Source organism: Malania oleifera, chromosome 12, assembly GCF_029873635.1.
Source record: "Malania oleifera isolate guangnan ecotype guangnan chromosome 12, ASM2987363v1, whole genome shotgun sequence".
Classification (NCBI taxonomy): Eukaryota; Viridiplantae; Streptophyta; class Magnoliopsida; order Santalales; family Ximeniaceae; genus Malania; species Malania oleifera.
This window is the reverse complement of record NC_080428.1, coordinates 83,745,171-83,763,383: the sequence shown is the minus strand read 5'-3', so window position 1 is coordinate 83,763,383 and position 18,213 is coordinate 83,745,171. Positions and strand designations below refer to the sequence as shown.

Sequence of the window (18,213 nt, the reverse complement as noted above, 5' to 3'; positions counted from 1 at the left end):
ACACTATATGAAAGAATTAAAGTTGCTCAGGGGGATGATCCAGAATTAGTAGAAATAATAGCCAGAATACGAGATGGTCAGGGAGAGGAATTCAGCATTTTTTACGATGGGGCTTTGAAATTTTGCACCAGATTGTGTGTGCCTGCGGATGACAGCATTAGGAGGACGATTAGATGAAGCACACAGATCCTTGTACACTGTTCATCCTGGCAGTATAAAAATGTATAGGGATCTGCGAGAGTATTTCTGGTGAAGTGGCATGAAGAGGGAAATAGCAGAATTTGTGCGGTAGTGCTTGACGTGCTAGCAGGTTAAGGCTGAGCACCAAAGGCCGGCTGGTCAATTGTAGCCACTTTTCATTCCTGAGTGGAAGTGGGATCACATATCCATGGATTTTGTTACTGGGTTACTGCCGACGCTGCATGGTCAGATTGTCATATGGGTAATTGTTGATAGGCTGACAAAGACAGCTCATTTCCTGCCTATTAGAGTTAGCTACCCTATGAACAGGTTAGCAAAGATTTACATACAAGAGATTGTTCGACCCCATGGAGTGCCGGTATCCATAGTATCGGACCGTGATCCACGTTTTACATTGCGGTTTTGGAGGAGCTTGCAGGAGGCATTGGGGATTCAGTTAGCATTTAACACCGCTTTCCATCCTCAGATAGACGGTCAGACAGAAAGAACGATTCAGGTACTTGAGGATATGTTGCGAGCGTGTTTATTGGATTTTGGGGGTAGCTAGACTCAGTATATGCCATTGGTGGACTTTGCCTACAACAATAGCTACCGGGCTAGAATTGGCATGGCTCCTTATGAAGCACTCTAGGGTAGGACCCTTTATAGTAGGAGATTTTTAACAGGAAACAGGTAAGGGAAATATGCTATGCTAGGTTATTTGAATATGTTTTCAGTATAAAATTATAAATGTTTCACCAGAGTATTGTTTACAGTAGAGATTTATACAATTTATCAAATATAATTAATATGTTTTAAAATTACTATGTGGCTTGAGAATATAGATATAGTACAGAAACATGCTTTACAGTCTTTTTCAAAGATGTGTTTTACAAAATATAAAGACAGTAAATATATTTTACAGCAATTACAGAATTACCATGATTATACAGTTTTACAGTACCATGACATACAGATTTACAGTTAATTACAGAAACACAGTTGATATAGATACAATTTTCCATAGCATCATGGTTTATACAGCTATTACAGAATCATGGTAAAATAGATAGTTGTATATAGAAATGTATTATATAGTATCAGACCCTGTTGGACCATACAGTTTACAGAGCACGGTACCGTAGCTACATACAGTTTATAGAGTGCAACCACTTATTCAGATAATATGTAGCGACCCTCCATAAAATATAACATAATAATAAAAGTGGTCAACCCGAACCCGTGGGTAGCAGGGATATCTGTTAAACACAATGGAAAACCTAAGCAGTAGTAAAATAAAATCTCAATTATTCAACCATGAAATAAAATACCAGAGTTATATATATTCCCAAAATACTGTATTTATTTACAATCTTTCAAAAAGTCAAAAATGACATTAGGACCTTACAACAAAAAGTCTTCTAGTCCTAGTTCGACGCTTACCCTTCTAGTAGGGAAGCTTCACTCACTCAACGGCGGCCTTGACCCGCTGGTTTCTCTAGGTTTCCTGAAAAATGTGTTAATGTTAGGGGTGAGACACTTCTCAGTAAGGGAAAATAAACGAAATACAGCTATGTGGCAACATGAACATTTAAAGTGCTTATACATATACAGTAAATTTCATAACTCTGGAAATAATCATAATATCATACTGGATAATCATGTACTTTCATATTTGCTAATAAATCATAACATACATAAGCATCTGTTATAACTATAATATTGAAAATATACCTAGGATGAATAGCTAGCAAATGTCATGTATTACCCCCCATGACGGGTTGTGCAGCCCGAAGGCGGGACCCGACAATGGCTGGCCGACCACTGCCCAATCAAATATGTCTATAAGTGTGATGGGCCCGCCGTACCCTGGTTCGGACTGCCAGGTGGACGTCCACACTCTACTAAAAGCCACATCGACTATTCATCTCTCATCCCCTTGTGGGACGGTTAGCACTAATCTGAAGTAGATATCTGATCTACATATATAGCTACGGTACCGAGCGCTGAACTGAACTAAACTAACATCTTGGCTATAATAACATATAATACATGAAAATACATAATATCATCATGGCCTCATGCTGAAAACATAGATACGGCCTCGTGCCGAAATCATACATATAGCCTCGTGCCAAAATCATAATAAATATGGCCTCGCGCCGATAATATAAGCATGGCCTCGCGCCAAAACATAAATACGGCCTCGTGCCGATAACATATATGTGGCCTCGCGCCAAAATCGTTTCAGGTATTTATATTTTGAAAATAACTCATTTATCATATATTCATCAAACTCAGTATAGCATAATTGGTTTTTTTTTTCAAAATACCTGAAAATTTGCTCGTAAAATCATTCATATCATGATTCGCTTCACATTAAAATAATGTTCATGCCACACGTGTGCCGTTAAGTCTTACTTCATATTTTAAAATCATCATTTCTGGCATCTCATATATACATATACATTTTCATCACAATGGCAGTATTTTCCAATTATACGTTTCATATGTAATATACAAAGATAGCATAGGCTTTTCTGAAAATAAATGTGCTCATAATTAATAATAACATGCATGGAAAATTACTATTTTAGTTTATTTCCTTACCTAACTACTGATAAATCCCCTCAAATTTCCTAACTTGACCCCCGTAGGATTTCCTACTCAATACCCTGAAACTCAAAATTTCCAGTATTAAACATCCGTATTTTCATGCGTACATCAATTTCTATAACTACCTCAAAGTCTATTTTGGCTTAAAAAGTCTTACCTCAACTCTGGGATGATTTCCTACTTCGTTCCCCCAACGATCCGCTCTAGCAAACTTGTAGGGAACTTTGTCAGGAGTGTCGTGGTAGCCTCAGATCTTCAATTCGGCGTAAAACTAGCCCAAAATCGAAGAGAGAGAGTGAGAGGGCCGAAGAGGAGAGAGAGAGTGTGAATAGGAAGCTTTCAAATGAATAAAAATCGGATTTTTCATATATATAAACTGTAGTGACTCGAAGAATAATAGCATTTTAATAATTAAAATGGAGAGAAAATAGATACAGAAACAAAAGGAGGCCGTATCCGCGTTCGTCGACGACATTGCAATTTGAAGAATAAAATAATTTAAATTAATTTTAATAAATTTGCCAGGCTTCGTTGATGAACACAGGGTTTCGTCGACAAAGGTCTTCAGAATTTCGTCGACGAACACAGGACTTCGTCAACGAATTTACTAAAGGATTCGTCGACGAACCCTGTCCTATAAATAGTGGAAACCCGGGATTTTTGTCATTCACTCGTCGCTCTCTCTCTCTCCTCTCTCTCTCATACGACTCCTTCTCCCTTCTCTCTTCATTTCCGGCCCCATCGGTCGCTAGATCGACAATCTGAAGCTACTACGATGCTCCTGGCGGAGTTCTCCACGCATCTACCGGAGTGGATCGTCGGGAAATCAGAGTTGAAAATCATCCCAAATTCAGGGTAAGGCCTTTTAGTCTCATTTTGGCCTTGTGGTAGTTATAGGAAATGATACAGGTAGAAAAATACTGATGTTTAGTTCTGGAAAATATTGGTTTCAGGGTGTTTTATAGGAGGCCCTACGGGTATCGGGTTAGAGTACAGTAGGGGCTTTTCAGAGTTAAGGTAAGGGAAATATGCTATACTAGGAAATTTATAAATATTATACAATTTATTTATTTATGAAAATTATGTATTTTAGTATGATGTGGCTTGTGATTATGTATATGGTACGGGGATATGTTTTACGAATTTAGTTTCCTGATTTTATGAATTTCAGTATTATGGTTATATGAACTTCAGTATCATGATCTTACGGATTTCAGTACCATGATTTTACGATATTTCCGTACCATGATTTCATGAATCTCAGTACCATGATTTTACCAATTCCAGTATTACGAATATGCAGTTCCATGTTATGATTATTCAGATTTCAGTACGTTATGTAGCATCATGGTTATTTCAGTACTTCAGAATCATGGTAAATCAGTTAGTTATGTATAGAAATATATTATATGATATCAGACCCTGTTGGACTTGCAGCTATAGAGCATGGTACCATTGCTACAGATACTATGTTACTTTATGAGTGCAACCACCTATTCAGATATACGTGGTAAAGTCGACCACCTAGGCCTTTAAAGAGGTTAGGCTCCCCATCTAGATATGGGTTGAGGTGGGCAGGTCGACTGACGGAATTCAGTGATTTATTCTTGATTGGCCAGCCAGGGTAAATCTAGCCTACGGGCCGCACAACCTCGTCATAAAGGGCATGTCATGACACAGATAGCCACAGGGAACAGTTTCAGTTATTATTACATACGTATGGATTTACTGGTTCGGGGACCCTACTTATGTACATTAGAAGTATTTTGAGTTAGAACTTACAATACCGTTATGTTAAGCAACATGGATAGGGAATGCATTTTCTTATTGATACTGTACTTAACAGATCCAGTTATACATGTTTATATGAAATCAGATTTAGCACATTATTGTTAGCTCATTTGCCACACACTAGTAATAGCATATTTCTTCTTACTGAGGGTTGGCTCATCCCAATGTTGAAATATTTTTCAGGTGATCCAGGTAGGCGAGCAGATCAGGCTCGCAAATAGAGGGGCGTCTGTAGTGCCCTGTCAGCAGAGTGAGTATCATTTTTGAGAGCATTTTTGTGTAGTCCTCACCAGTTGAGGTTATTTTGGGAACAGTAATACATATATATTCAGAGATTACATACTAGCACTCTGGTATTGTACGTAACGTATATGGATGTGTTTATTCAGTTTCTGCTTCTTGCTGCTTAGGTTTATGAATGGACTTAACTCAGTAGGGTATCAGAGCATATAGATAATCACAGTATATATATATATATATATATATATATATATATATATATATATATATATAAAAACCATTTAATTAAGGAGGTCATTACATAGACAGCTGAAATTCGTCGACGAGCCCGATCTTCGTCGACAAGTCCTTCATAAATTTCATCGACGAGATCCTGTATTCGTCGACAAAATTCAAGCTGCCTCAGAACCCCTCTCGGTATTTTCTCATCGACGAAGCCTTGTGTTTGTCGATGAAATCCTGTGTTCGTCGACGAATTCAGTCAATCTCTTAAAAATTATTTTATTCCCCAAATGCAATGTCGTCAATGAAGTCTACAAATGCTCTGCGTTCGTCGACGAAGTCTACGACCTCCTTCTGTTTCTATCTCTATTTCCCTCTCTCTTTATTACCCAAATTCCCATTTTTAAATTCGGGTCGTTACATAAAACGTGGTATAAAGGTCGATCGCATAGAGCCCACAAGTGGACAGGCTCCTCATTAGATATGGGTAGAGGAGGGCTGATTAGACTATAGAGTATAGTGATTTATTCATGGTTGGCTAGCCAGGGTAAATCTCGCCTATGGGCCGCACAATCCTGTCATGAAGGGTTAAATCATGACACTCAGTTATCCACAGGGAAATTTACAGTTATTACTATGTTAATACATGTTTACAGCAACAATATATATATATATATTAGCAGTATTTAGAATAGAAACCTAAAGTACAGAAATATTAAGTAACAGGTAAAAGATGAATATTTATATTACTGGTATTATACTTTACAGATTTAGTGATGCATGACTATGTAATAATAGATTTTCACAGTATTGTAACTCATTTGCCACACACTAGCAATAACATATTTCGTCTTACTGAGCGTTGGCTCATCCCAATTATTTTAACATTTTTCAGGTGATCCAGGTAGGCGAGCAGACCAGGCTCGCAGATAGAGGGGCCATAGTACTGCCTTGTTAGTAGAGAGTGAGTATATTTTTGGGAGTATTTTTGTATAGCCCTCACCAGTTGAGGATATTTGGGGAACAGTCATATATGTATATTTTGGAAGACCTATTAGCACTCTAGTACTGTATATAATTATATATGGATACGTTTATTTGATTTCTGCTTCTTGCTGTTTAGGTTGATGATTGGGTTTAATTCTGTATGGTATCATAGCATGTTAAATGTTATGGTATAAAAAAAAAACTCATTTAAATAGCAGGTCATTACAGGTATGGCTATACATATTTTAATCTAGATTTGCGTATTCCAAATTCAAGTCTTCTCTTCCTTTTGCTCGAGCCTCTTGAATTATTTTTTTGCCAATCTTTTATTACTTTTGCAATTTAAACCTTTTGTTCTTATGCTTTTCTTCACTTCCTCAATTTTAGTCACTTAGTTTTCTCTCACAATTCTTTCTCAATTTTTTTTTTCAATGAGCAATTCCACTATCCCAATCCGTCCCCTTACCCTTATGAAACTCATTATTTATTAAACTCTGATTTCCTCACATGTTAATTGTGCAATTTTCCACATGTCTAATTTTCATTTCATTTTGTGCTTGCACGTTTGAAGATATTGGCCCACTTGATTTTTTCTTCATTCATTTTTATTTTTTTTTATTTTCACTGTATTCAATTTTTTTCTTTTTCATGTATTTAGTTTTTTTTTTGCTTTTTTCCCTGTTTTTTCTCATTTTATTGTATTTATGGATATTTACTCAATTATGCATAATAAACTAAATTATGTCATATAAGTCCCAGACAAAATCGGATATCTACAAAGATAACATGGTGTGAGTTCACATGTATGTCGCTATACCAAAAGATATGTGGACGTACCCTTTACACTTCGATTTTGCTTTAAGTTGTGATTGGTGAAGGCTGGGAAGCTAGAAGTAGAAGAGGAATGAAGGATATGCATGAGCAATTATTTTCCTTCAATTTGTAGTCTAGACAATTGACTGCAAAATGAAAGTAGAAGAAAAATGTCTTTTGTCTCTCCTTTATCATCATTCTATCTCAAATTGGAAGAAAAATGTCAAGGAGGTGACTTGCCCCTTACATTTGTCTCTAGGTGCTCCTTCTTCTTATTGTACCCGCATTACCATTGTGACAACCCGAATAAAATGGAATTTAAATAATAAAGAGGAAAGGAAATTATTAGAGGACTTGTCGACGAAGACAGGATTCGTCGACGAGGGTATAATAAAATTCGTCGATGAAAATAGGATTCGTCGACGAGGAAATACCAAGAGAGGTTTTGAGCCAACTGAATTTCGTTGACGAGGACTGAATTTCGTCGACAAAATTATTAAAGGATTCATCGACGAATGACGTGGCTCGTCGACGAATCCCCTACTCTATAAATGTCAAAAATCCGAGTTTTAACTTCTCAACTAAGCTAACTCTCTCCTCTCTTTCTCCCCTTCGGCTCTCTCTTTCTCTCTTTCTTCAATTTCAGGCTAAATTTATGCTGGATCGACAGTTTGAAGTCACCACAACGCTCCTGAGGAAGTTCTCTCCAAATCCGCCAGAGCGGATCATTGGTAAAAGTAAGTTGAAAATCATCCCTGAATTGAGGTAAGGTTTTTTAAGTCAAATTTGGTCTTATGGTAGTTATAGGAAATGATGTACACATGAAAATACTGAAGTTTAAAGTTAGGAGTTTTCATTTTCAAGGTATTGATCAAGAAGTCCTACGGGTGTGAGCCTAGAGTTTATAGGGGTTTTTCTTAGTAACCAGGTAAGGGAATAACTAAAGCAGTTACTTTTCACGCAAATTACTATTATTTATGAGTAAGTTGATTTCCTGAAATTATTAACGATATTTGAATATTATGGAATAAATGCATGTTTGGGAAAAATACTGCTATTATGTTGAAATGTGTATATATGTATAAGATGCTAGAAATCATGATTTTTAGAATACAATGTATGGTTTTATACAGCAAATGTGTGGCATGGATATTAGTTTACGTGGAGAAATATTATGATATGATAATTATATGAATGCAGTATGATTGAGAAATTATGAAAGTATACAGTACATTATGATGTTGACAAATACATGATAAATTGATTATTTTCAGAATGACGTATTTATGTATGATTTCGGCGCAAGGCCGTATTTATGTATGATTTTGGCGCATGGCCGTATTTATGTATGATTTCGGTGCAAGGCCATATTTACGAATGATTCCGGCGCAAGGTTGTATTTATATATGATTTCAGCGCAAGGCCGTATTTACGTATGATTTCAGTGCGAGGCTGTATTTATGAAATATTGGCACGAGGCCATATTATGAAATTATGAAAGATGCTATATATATATATATATATATATATATATATATATATATCATGTATTATATGTTATCAGAACCCGGATGTTAGTTTAGTTCAGTTCAGGAGCTTGGTACCGTAACTATATAAATCAGATATCTATGTTCAGACTTGTGCTAACTACCCTACGAGGGGGTGGGAGATGGATAGTCGATATTGCTTTCAGTGTAGAGTTGTAGACGTCCACCTGACAATCCGGACTAGGGTGCGGCGGGCCCATCGTACTTGCAGACATTTTTGACTCGACAGTGGTCGGCCAGTCATTGTTGGGTCCCGCCTTCGGGCTGCACAACCCGTCATAGGGAGTAATACATAACATTAGTTAGCTATTCATCTTGGATATGTTTTTCAGTATTATCAGTTATAACAGACAATATATGAACGTTATGATTTATTAGCAAATATGAAAATATATGATTTTTCAATACGATATGATGAATGTTTACAGAAATGTGAAATGTACTATATATGTATAATTGCCTTAAATGTTCATGTTGTCACACAATTGTATTTAGTTTATTTTCCATTATTGAGAAGTGTCTCACTCCCAACATTAATTAACTTTTCAGGAAACCTAGAGAGACTGGCGAGTTGAGGCCGCCGTTGAGTCAGTGATATTACCCCGTTAGGAGGGTAAGCAATGTACTAGGATCAGGATTATTTTGTTGTATGATCCTCGAGTTATTTTTGATGTTTTGGAGGATGTATATAAATACAATTTTATGATGTTGTAGTAAACTCTGGTATTATGCATTATTGATGGATGATTGAGATTTTATACTTGCTGCTGCTTAGGTTTTCGCTGTGATTGACAGGTGTCCCCATTACCCACGGGTTCAGGTTGACTTTTTATTTATTATGTTACATTTTATACTAAGGAATTTGAGGTCATTACAACCATCTCCATCCTTCTTAGATGGTCATTGCAAAAAAAAAAAAGAAGAGGTTCCCAAGCTTCTCGAGAAGGAGGATCGAATTCCGATCCCTGTTTTCTTAACAAGAGGCCAATATATGTAGGAGATCCATGTAGGAAGAGTAAGTAGTTGCCTTGGTTGATTTAGAGGAAGCCCCTCAAAGGTCTAAATATAACACCTCAACTAGTGAAGTGCTCTCTTAAAAGAAGTTGGGTGACCCCTTCTCCGAGTCGTGCACACAAGAGATTTTGTATAAAAAATTCAAAATGAGTGATTAACTAGTAGGGATGGTTGTATGAAATTATAGTAGGATAACTCGGTTATATCATGAGCCTTGTCTCTTACAACTTTTTGTATAAAGGCAAATTATGAAAAAAATTGTGGGGTCCACCTTATACCAGATAAATCTAGATATTTTGTTAGAGAAGTTAAGAGTATGTATTTCAAGTGCATCGACGGTTAACAATTTTTTCAAGCAAGGAAAAAATCAAGGCACCCATTCAAATAAAAACTTCAAATCCCTAAAATTGGCAAACATGCCATCACTAAAATGGGCAAGCATGCCCACCACCCTCAAGAGTTAAAAATTAACCCTAGTTAGGGGTTCCAACCACTTACAAAAAGGTTGGGTTAGGGTTAACAAAATGCTTGAAAGGCAAGGAAAGAAAGCCCAAGCTGCCCTGCCCACCTTTTATTTTTAATAGTTTTTGCTTTATGTTATTTGAGTAGTTTTGACAAAAAGTCTAGTTTTGGGGATTTTTTCGATTTGGGCGAGAAAAGAGGGGCACAAAATGAAAAATTGGTGATGCAAGGTCCGTCCATGGTGTCATCTCTGTGATTCAAACTTTCAAATGGGTAATTTCTCTTATACTCCCTTCCACAGTACTTCGTGTGGAACTGTTCAGTTTCTGACCATGCACTGAGAATAGATTCTAGGGTTTCATTTCCGCAGAGGACTTGATCGGAGAATTTCAGCCTTAGAGCTAATTGACGTCTTGATTTACGTAGATCCGTTACTTGTACTGTTGCTTGGTTTGGTTCTTGCTGTTTGGTTTCAATTTACGTGGAAATTTTCTTTTCGTTATTTGTTGGGCGAGTTTTGTTTGCTCGTAGTATTTGCCGGGCTTGGTTAGTGAGCATTTGAGGTTTTGCGGAGGCAGAAGTGCTTAGAATTTGGGTTTAATGTTATTTGAATTCTTAGCGCCCGATGCTGTTACTGTTCTTTTGCATTTCTTGATGTTTGGGTACTATATTGTAGTATCGAAATCTTTACTATGCTGGTTTGTTGACGATGATTTCGTGATGGAAATGTTGGATTTGGATTAAAGCTTTGTCGTTTTAAATCTGATTTGCAGTATGTTTGGTTGGGGAGACGTGGAGAGAAGGGAAGAGAAAAGAATCTCCCTTTCTCTCGTTTGGTTCACATAGAGGGAGATAAATAGAAAAGAATTAGAGAGAAGTGGAGAGAAGAGAGGGAAAAGGGAAACTTTATTTTCTACCCCAGATTGGAGAGAAATGGAGAGAAACAACTCAAAAACTGTGAAACACCCTCGGACAATTTTAAAAAGTGGCGAGAGTACAGGATGTAGAGGATACCATAGTAAATGACAGTAAACTTTTGTTTTGGTTCCATCTGTTCTCCCCATTCTTTCTCATATTGAACCAAACAAAGTGGAGAGGAACTAGTTTTTTTCCCTTCTATTTTCTTCCCCTCTCTCGTGTGTGTGTGCGCGCGCGCGCGTGTATTATGTATATATATTTTTCTCCCCTCTTGTTTTCCAACCAAATGAGGTGTTGATGACTAATGAGTGTACCATAAACTCTGCATGTTTTGCTTCCATGTCTTTCATGTTTCTCCTGAAATAATTGTCCAACTTGGGTTATTGATTGATTGATTGATATTTTTTTGTGAATTAGGTTTTTTGACTATTGACGCAGGTCCTTCATTGAAGTATGAGAAAACCCAGAATCTGTGAAGTCAGATAGCTGGTAAGTTTTGTTGAATTCAGTGGTGGCAGTATCAAGACTACACAGTGGAAACCACTAAGACTAAACTAGTAGACTAGTAAATGGAGTGTAATAAAGATGAGGCCTCCAGGGCAAAAGAGATCGCTGAGAAGAAATTCACGGCAAAAGACATTGCTGGGGCAAAGAAATTTGCTTTGAAGGCACAAAATTTATATCCTGGGCTGGACGGGCTTCCTCAAATGTTAGCAACACTAGATGTGTATATTTCTGCAGAGAACAAAATAAATGGGGAGGCAGATTGGTATGGGATACTTGGTGTCAATCCACACGCTGATGATGATACAGTCAGGAAACAGTATAGAAAGCTGGCTCTCATGCTTCACCCTGATAAAAACAAGTCTCTTGGTGCTGATGGGGCTTTCAAGCTTATATCAGAGGCATGGAGTTTGTTATCTGATAAGGCTAAGAGAATAGCATATGACCAGAAGAGGAAAGTAAAAGGTTTCCAGCAGAAGGGTCCAGCCCCCAGTTGGGGTTCACCAGTGCCACCTGGGGCTAATGGTGTCTATAATTTCACCAAAAATACATCTTCAAGTGTGAAAACTCAGAAGAGCACCTCTCGGGTGGCTCCCTCTTCTGCTCCTCCACCACCTACAACTTCAACCGCGAAGGCTCAAAAGAATACCTCTCGGGTGGCTCCCTCTTCTATTCCTCCTCCACTTCAGAAATCAAAACCCAATACATTTTGGACTGTGTGCCATCGATGTAAGATGCAGTATGAATATCTCAGGGTTTATCTCAACCATAATCTACTCTGTCCCAATTGCCATGAGCCGTTTTTCGCTGTTGAAACTGCACCCCCAACTACTAATGGTTCTAAATCGTCTACCACATGGAACTTTTCCCAGCAGCAACAGAACTCAAATCACCAAACAGCAAACAAGAACACAATAAATACAGGAAGGAACAATGCAGCACCTTCAAATGTTGGACAGGGGGGGTTTAATGGTACTGATTCATTTAATCAGTCAAACTTCCAATGGGGTCCATTCTCAAGAGCAACTGGTGCTTCAACTACAGCACAAGCTGCAACTGTGGTCCAGCAGGCATATGAGAAAGTGAAGAGAGAGCGTGAGGAAGCACAGGCAGCCACTAAAAGAGAGGAGGCTCTAAAGAGGAAGAATAATGTCTCTAGAAAGATGGGAGGTGTTTCATCATCTGGGGTCCCTAATGCTGTGAAGAAAAGGAAAGGCATGGATGATGCTTGTATAGGCAATTATGGAAGGGTTACTTCGATGCAAACTGGCATGGAAACTTCTGGGGCTGGTATATCAAGTGTATCTGGATCTAGACAGGCTAATTTTGAAATGGCTAGGGTTAATGGGATTAACAAGTCCAACGGTATGAGGGACATCAGCCAGCTAGAAATTCAGAATATGCTGATGACTAAGGCTCGAGCAGAAATTCGCAAGAAATTAAATGAATGGAACTCAGGTACTGTAGCCAAACCTGCTATCAAAGAGAAGATTAGGAATGATAAAAAGAACGAGAAAGAAAGAGAAAACCCTCCAGTAAACAGGGATACTCATGGCCATAACAAGTCTTGTGAGCTATTGACCAACAAGAATGGAGTCTGTACAAAGCCTTTTTCCGGCAATTCTGGTGTCATTTCAGATGCAGAAATGATTGAATCAATGTCTATAAATGTCCCAGATCCAGATTTTCATGATTTTGACAAGGATCGAACTGAAAAAGCTTTTGAAGAAAACCAGGTATGGGCTGCATACGATGATGATGATGGGATGCCTCGCTATTATGCATTGATCCATAATGTGATTTCTTTGAATCCATTCAAGATGAGGATTAGTTGGCTTAACTCGAAAACCAACAGCGAATTGGGCCCGCTAAACTGGGTGGGTTCTGGTTTCTCAAAAACTTGTGGGGATTTCAGAGTAGGCCGATATGAATTTAACAGCTCACTCAATTCTTTCTCACACAAGGTAAGATGGTCCAAAGGGGCACGTGGAGCCATTTGTATATATCCTAGGAAGGGGGATGTCTGGGCTCTTTATCGGAATTGGTCCCCTGACTGGAATGAATTGACAGCTAATGAAGTCATACACAAGTATGACATGGTGGAAGTGCTTGAAGACTACAATGAAGAGCTTGGTGTGACCGTTACTCCCTTGGTCAAAGTTGCTGGATTCAAGACGGTCTTTCACCAGCATTTGGACCCCAGAGAAGTGAAAAGGATTCCCAGAGAAGAGATGTTTCGGTTCTCCCATCATGTCCCTTCATATTTGCTTACTGGCCAAGAAGCTGCAAATGCTCCAAAAGGTTGCCGGGAGTTGGACACAGCAGCCACTCCATTGGAACTTCTTCAAATAATAACTGATGTCAAGGAAGAAGAAGTTGTGCAGAACGAGGAAGAGAATGGGGTTAATGCTGACAAGACTAATGAGGAGAAGATATTAGGAAATTCTGAAAAAGAAAAGAAAGATGTGATTTCAGTGAGTTCCAAAGATACTTGTGAAGCAGAAATTTTGGATGATAGACTGGATACAGCGGAAGCTGAGAAATTGGATTGTGCCAAAGCGAAGACAAACAGCTGAGTTTGGTCCGATGCAGATAGAATTTGTTGACTTCTGGGTAGTTCCTCTTAAAGTTGGGACTATCCAATTCACTTGAAGATATGCAGGAAATACCTCAAAGGTAATCTAACCTCTTATCTGCAACTTGAAGATAGTGTTGAAGGTGTACTTGGTGGTTCCTGGTAGTTTGAGCAGCTCAGGTATGAAAGCTCTCTCTGGCATATTTGATGCCTACTGCAGCTTCTAATTTTCCAGGATTTGTAAGGTGAGGGTTGCGCTTACCTCCCCTAGAAGCTCATTTTATCTCCCGGAGAACATCCATTTATCAGTCGGAGCTTGTTAATATGAGTCTGCCCGCGACCTGCCATTTTTCAAAATTCCATGGCACTTTACTAGCTCATTTTTTCTTTTATTTTTCACATCTTTTAATTTTATGAAATTCATGAGTCTGTAGAGCTGCTCTGTTAGTTGTGATAAGAATTCAAATAATAGTGTAGATTATAAGTTGATCAGTCTTGTTTGAATCATGCTAAGGGATATATCATACTATTAGAATTTAAATGATGATCTATAGGCTTTCAAAATTAATTTTCATGCTGCATCAGTGGCAATGGAATTTGCACTTTATGGTTACTTATAGACTATAGTCCATTGTTTATTTGTATTTTATAAAGATGTTGATGAATGACTTCACCCAAGAGGTTTGTTGAGCCTGTCCCTTGTTTTCCCCTTTGAATTAGATTACCAGAGCCTTTTTCCATCATGCTTATATGAAGCCATGCATTCATTTCATCTGTTTGTAAGCCATCTCTCTCTCTCTCTCGTTCCTCTATTGTGATAATCTTGACATTCTGCTTGTGTTTTATGATGTTGTAATACCTTCACCTGAACTATAATGTCATCCATATTTTTGCAGTCCCTTATTTCATCAAGTGGAACCATATAATATCTATTTATTTTTAATTACCCATAGCTAGTGTCACCTCTTACTTCTCAGGTGTGCAGTGTGATTACCATCTAAACTCCCTCATTTCATGTAAGCATGCTTATTGGCATGCTTCTTATTTTGTTTTTGTTTTTTTTTTTTTTTTTCTATTTTGGTTATTGGCAAATGGCAATGGGATAATTTTTTAGTATTATTGATGATAGGCATACATGTTTGGTTCACTTTGTGCCCTTCGATGAAAGAGTAAAATTTGGGTCCGGTGGTTCATGACCTGACTCAAATCACTTCATCATGCCAATTGCCAACTCTGTTTTTAAATCACATTTGGTTTGTAGAATGAAAGAGGATGAGAATGGAATAGAATGAAAAGTTGAATGAGCAATGGGTAGAACTAGTATTACCAATTTTGATGCTATTTTACTCCAGTTTTACGTACCAAATGTCTTCAGTCCACATTTCTTATGATCTTCAAATGATTAGAAACTATGATCACAGTTAATTCAAATGGTGTGATTACTTGATATGATTATTTGATAATTTTGAACATCCAGTTATTTTCAGTGCAGGAGACACATGAAATTCTTGGTGGTAAAATATGTTGGATTGGACGTTTGAATGGAGATCCAGCAACTTGAGTTCTGAGTTGTGTGTCTGACTGCTTTGGCCTTTTGTTTTGGCAGCCGGAACTTGCCCTATTTTGAGGATGACTGGTGACTTCTTTGGATTGTGTATGGATTAGGTTAATTGCAGTACTGCAGATTCTTATTGGAACTAACTTTTTTTTTATCCGAAGGAGAATTGGAGGCAGAATGACAGTCAGTCTTGTTATGGTGGATTCTTGTTTCCTTTAGATTGTGTTCCTTATATATGCAGACATGAAAGATGATGGTGGCAGCAAAATTTATAGCCATGATTAATTCCTCTGTTTTTTTAGTATGTGCTTCAAGGGTAACTGATTCTAATTGTCATTTGACTGGGTGAATTTTGAAGGTGAATTGTAATTTGGATTTGATTTTTTGTGGGTTTGTGAGTTTTGTGTCAACTCGGAGGTTGAATTTTATTTTCATTTCTTCTTGCGGTATCAAATTTGTATTTAGGTAAAGATTTGTGATGGGTACTGCAAAGGTTGTTCCTTAATGTATAGTTTAATTCTCCTCTTATTATTAATTTTGTAAGGAAGGTGATTTAGCTTGCTGCGTGAGTGTGCTAAGACCCCTTTAAAAATGTCCTGACTGAGGCTGATATTCCCAACTCCTCTGGACTGCAAGACTGGAAAATTCATGAGCTCACCTTCTCAGTGGTTTGTACTGATTTTTTTGGCTATAGAAGAAAATTTTATTCGATATAATGCCCTTTAACAATGAAATGAAATTCTTCAATGCCATGGCAAGATTAGGAAAAAAAAATCCCCAATGGGCAGAAATTGTTGGAGGCCAAAGGGTGACTTGGAATGTCACTTTTCCTCATTGTTCAAAGTTAGGAAAGAAAAAGGAGGGGGTGGGGGGGGGGGGGGGGTGGGTTGGTGGGGTGGGAGAGGAGTAAAGAATTTGTGTTTAAAGGTTGTGTGAGAATGATGTTTTACCAATATTGTTTTTGACTTTAGGAGGAAAGTGGTTTCATTTGTTATGTGTAGTGATGAAATTGAGGTGTGGTAAGCTATGAACATAATAATTTGTGTGGTTGTCTATTAAAATACATTTTGTGATGATTTGATGAAGAAAACAATTCATTCTAATTCTATTTATGTGATGAAGCAAACAATTCATTCTAATCCTATTTTCTGTTATTAATCTATTTGCCTCTTGTCTTGTTGTAATAGAGGGTAAGGGCATGGAGTAAATTGAAACTTATCATTTAAAACCATAAAAATATATAGTAGTGTAATGTAATACGGGACAAGCTAAGATTTGAATAAACTACGAGAATATACTATGTCATGATTAAAGAGTTTTGAAAATAATTCATAAATCAAGGCTAAAAAGTGTGAATCGTGGTGGGGGAATGTGGGTTCCTAAATGCTAACAAAATCTTGAGTATGTTTTAAGGTTATGTTTGGTTTGCGGAATCCAAAGAATAGATTAGTTTTATATGTTAGTTACAATTAGTTGTGGAAGAAATTATGTTGTTACTATAAAACAAATGACAATATAAAATATTTTATGAATCCATAATATGGAATAGATAAAGAATAATTAGTCCAAAATTTCATCATGGGGATATCAGGGTTGGGATATATAAGAGATTAGAAATGAAAATGAAAATGATAAATGAAATGAAGAAAAACTTAATTTCGTTGTACAAGAGCTAAATAGGATTTTGTTTTTCTTCTATTTGCAAAAAGAGAAGAATGCCAATATGAGGTGAGACAAAGTGCTTCAAAAGATGAGATGGATCTTGTCATACAACAATTCTATTTTCTAGATGACAACATGACATGTTGATCTTCATAAAGGGAAAAAAATTGAAAATTGATCTGGTAACTCAATAGATCAAGGTAGAGTGACTCCCTTAGGAAGATTACGAAATAAAATTTGCGAAGAGATAGTGAAATATTTGGATCACCTAGTTCATTGTAAAAACAAGAGATCGATATGGGACCAACATGATAAGATTAAGGATAAAGAATCAATACCATTCTATTAAAAAATAGATGAGATGAGTACGTTATAGGTTGAATTTAAGTATGAAAAAGTTAATAAAACTTGGTGCAACTATGGTAGCATTTGACATTTGGAAAAACATATATCTAAGCTAAAATACAAGGTTATAGTAAAGATAATTGCAAATCTCGATGTGTCTATTATAAGGAACAGAACTTTTTTGACATTTAAAATAAAGAAAAAAAAAACGGGAACACCATATTTTACATTGAGGAGAATCTTGAGCTTACTATTAACTCAACAAGTGATAACTCTGACATCATGATCGAGAATTCGAGGTTGGTAATTTTTTTTTTTTTTTGGGGAGGGTGGGGGGGGGGGGGGGGGTGAGGCCCTTAAATGTTAAATATGGTATAGAACATAATTTTGAAGATTTAAGCATGTTCTATGAAAAAAAAAGGAGAGGATTTAGGCATGACTCTCGATCAAGATCCTACTTTAGGCTTTTTCAACTATTTGAGAAATTCCACAAAATATCAAAGGTCTTATTGAGAAAAATATAGCATAAGATTACATGATAGGTCAACTAAGAGGAATAGTTGCTCCCCCAACCCTTTTTAGTTTTCCTAGTCTACCTTTTAATTTATCTTTTTTGTTAAAAAATTTTTTACGTAGTATATATTTCACCCCTACATAGTATAAATTTTTGTTTGTCGGTATTTTTTGAGTGGTTTAAAATGCGTGATCCAAGATATAAAGTGATAAAGTTTCTTTGAATTTATGAAGTTTTTTTATTTTCACTTGCCTGAGTTGACAAA

At 37.0% G+C, this 18,213-nt stretch overlaps 1 protein-coding gene across 7 annotated transcripts; it reads left to right on the top strand.

Annotated features, from left to right (window-relative positions):
• The first annotated feature begins 9,826 nt into the window (after positions 1-9,826).
• LOC131144765 (uncharacterized) lies at positions 9,827-15,955 on the top strand. Of its 7 annotated transcripts, none has more exons than XR_009133904.1 (3): positions 9,954-10,145; positions 11,229-13,970; positions 15,362-15,955. XR_009133904.1 is itself a non-coding variant. In XM_058093617.1 (2 exons), the coding sequence occupies exon 2, from the start codon at positions 11,360-11,362 to the stop codon at positions 13,868-13,870; it is 2,511 nt and encodes an 836-aa protein (XP_057949600.1). In that variant the 5' UTR covers positions 9,827-10,145; positions 11,208-11,359; the 3' UTR covers positions 13,871-15,810. The 7 variants fall into 7 exon arrangements, 2 of the variants coding, with proteins under 2 accessions (XP_057949600.1, XP_057949601.1); XR_009133902.1 differs by having other exon boundaries at positions 15,357-15,955; XR_009133903.1 differs by having other exon boundaries at positions 11,208-13,970.
• The last annotated feature ends 2,258 nt before the right edge of the window (positions 15,956-18,213 follow it).

What these genes read in the sequence shown, in the direction of transcription:
- LOC131144765 (XM_058093617.1), top strand. Translation starts at nt 11,360, where the DNA reads ATGGAGTGTAATAAAGATGAGGCCTCCAGGGCAAAAGAGATCGCTGAG.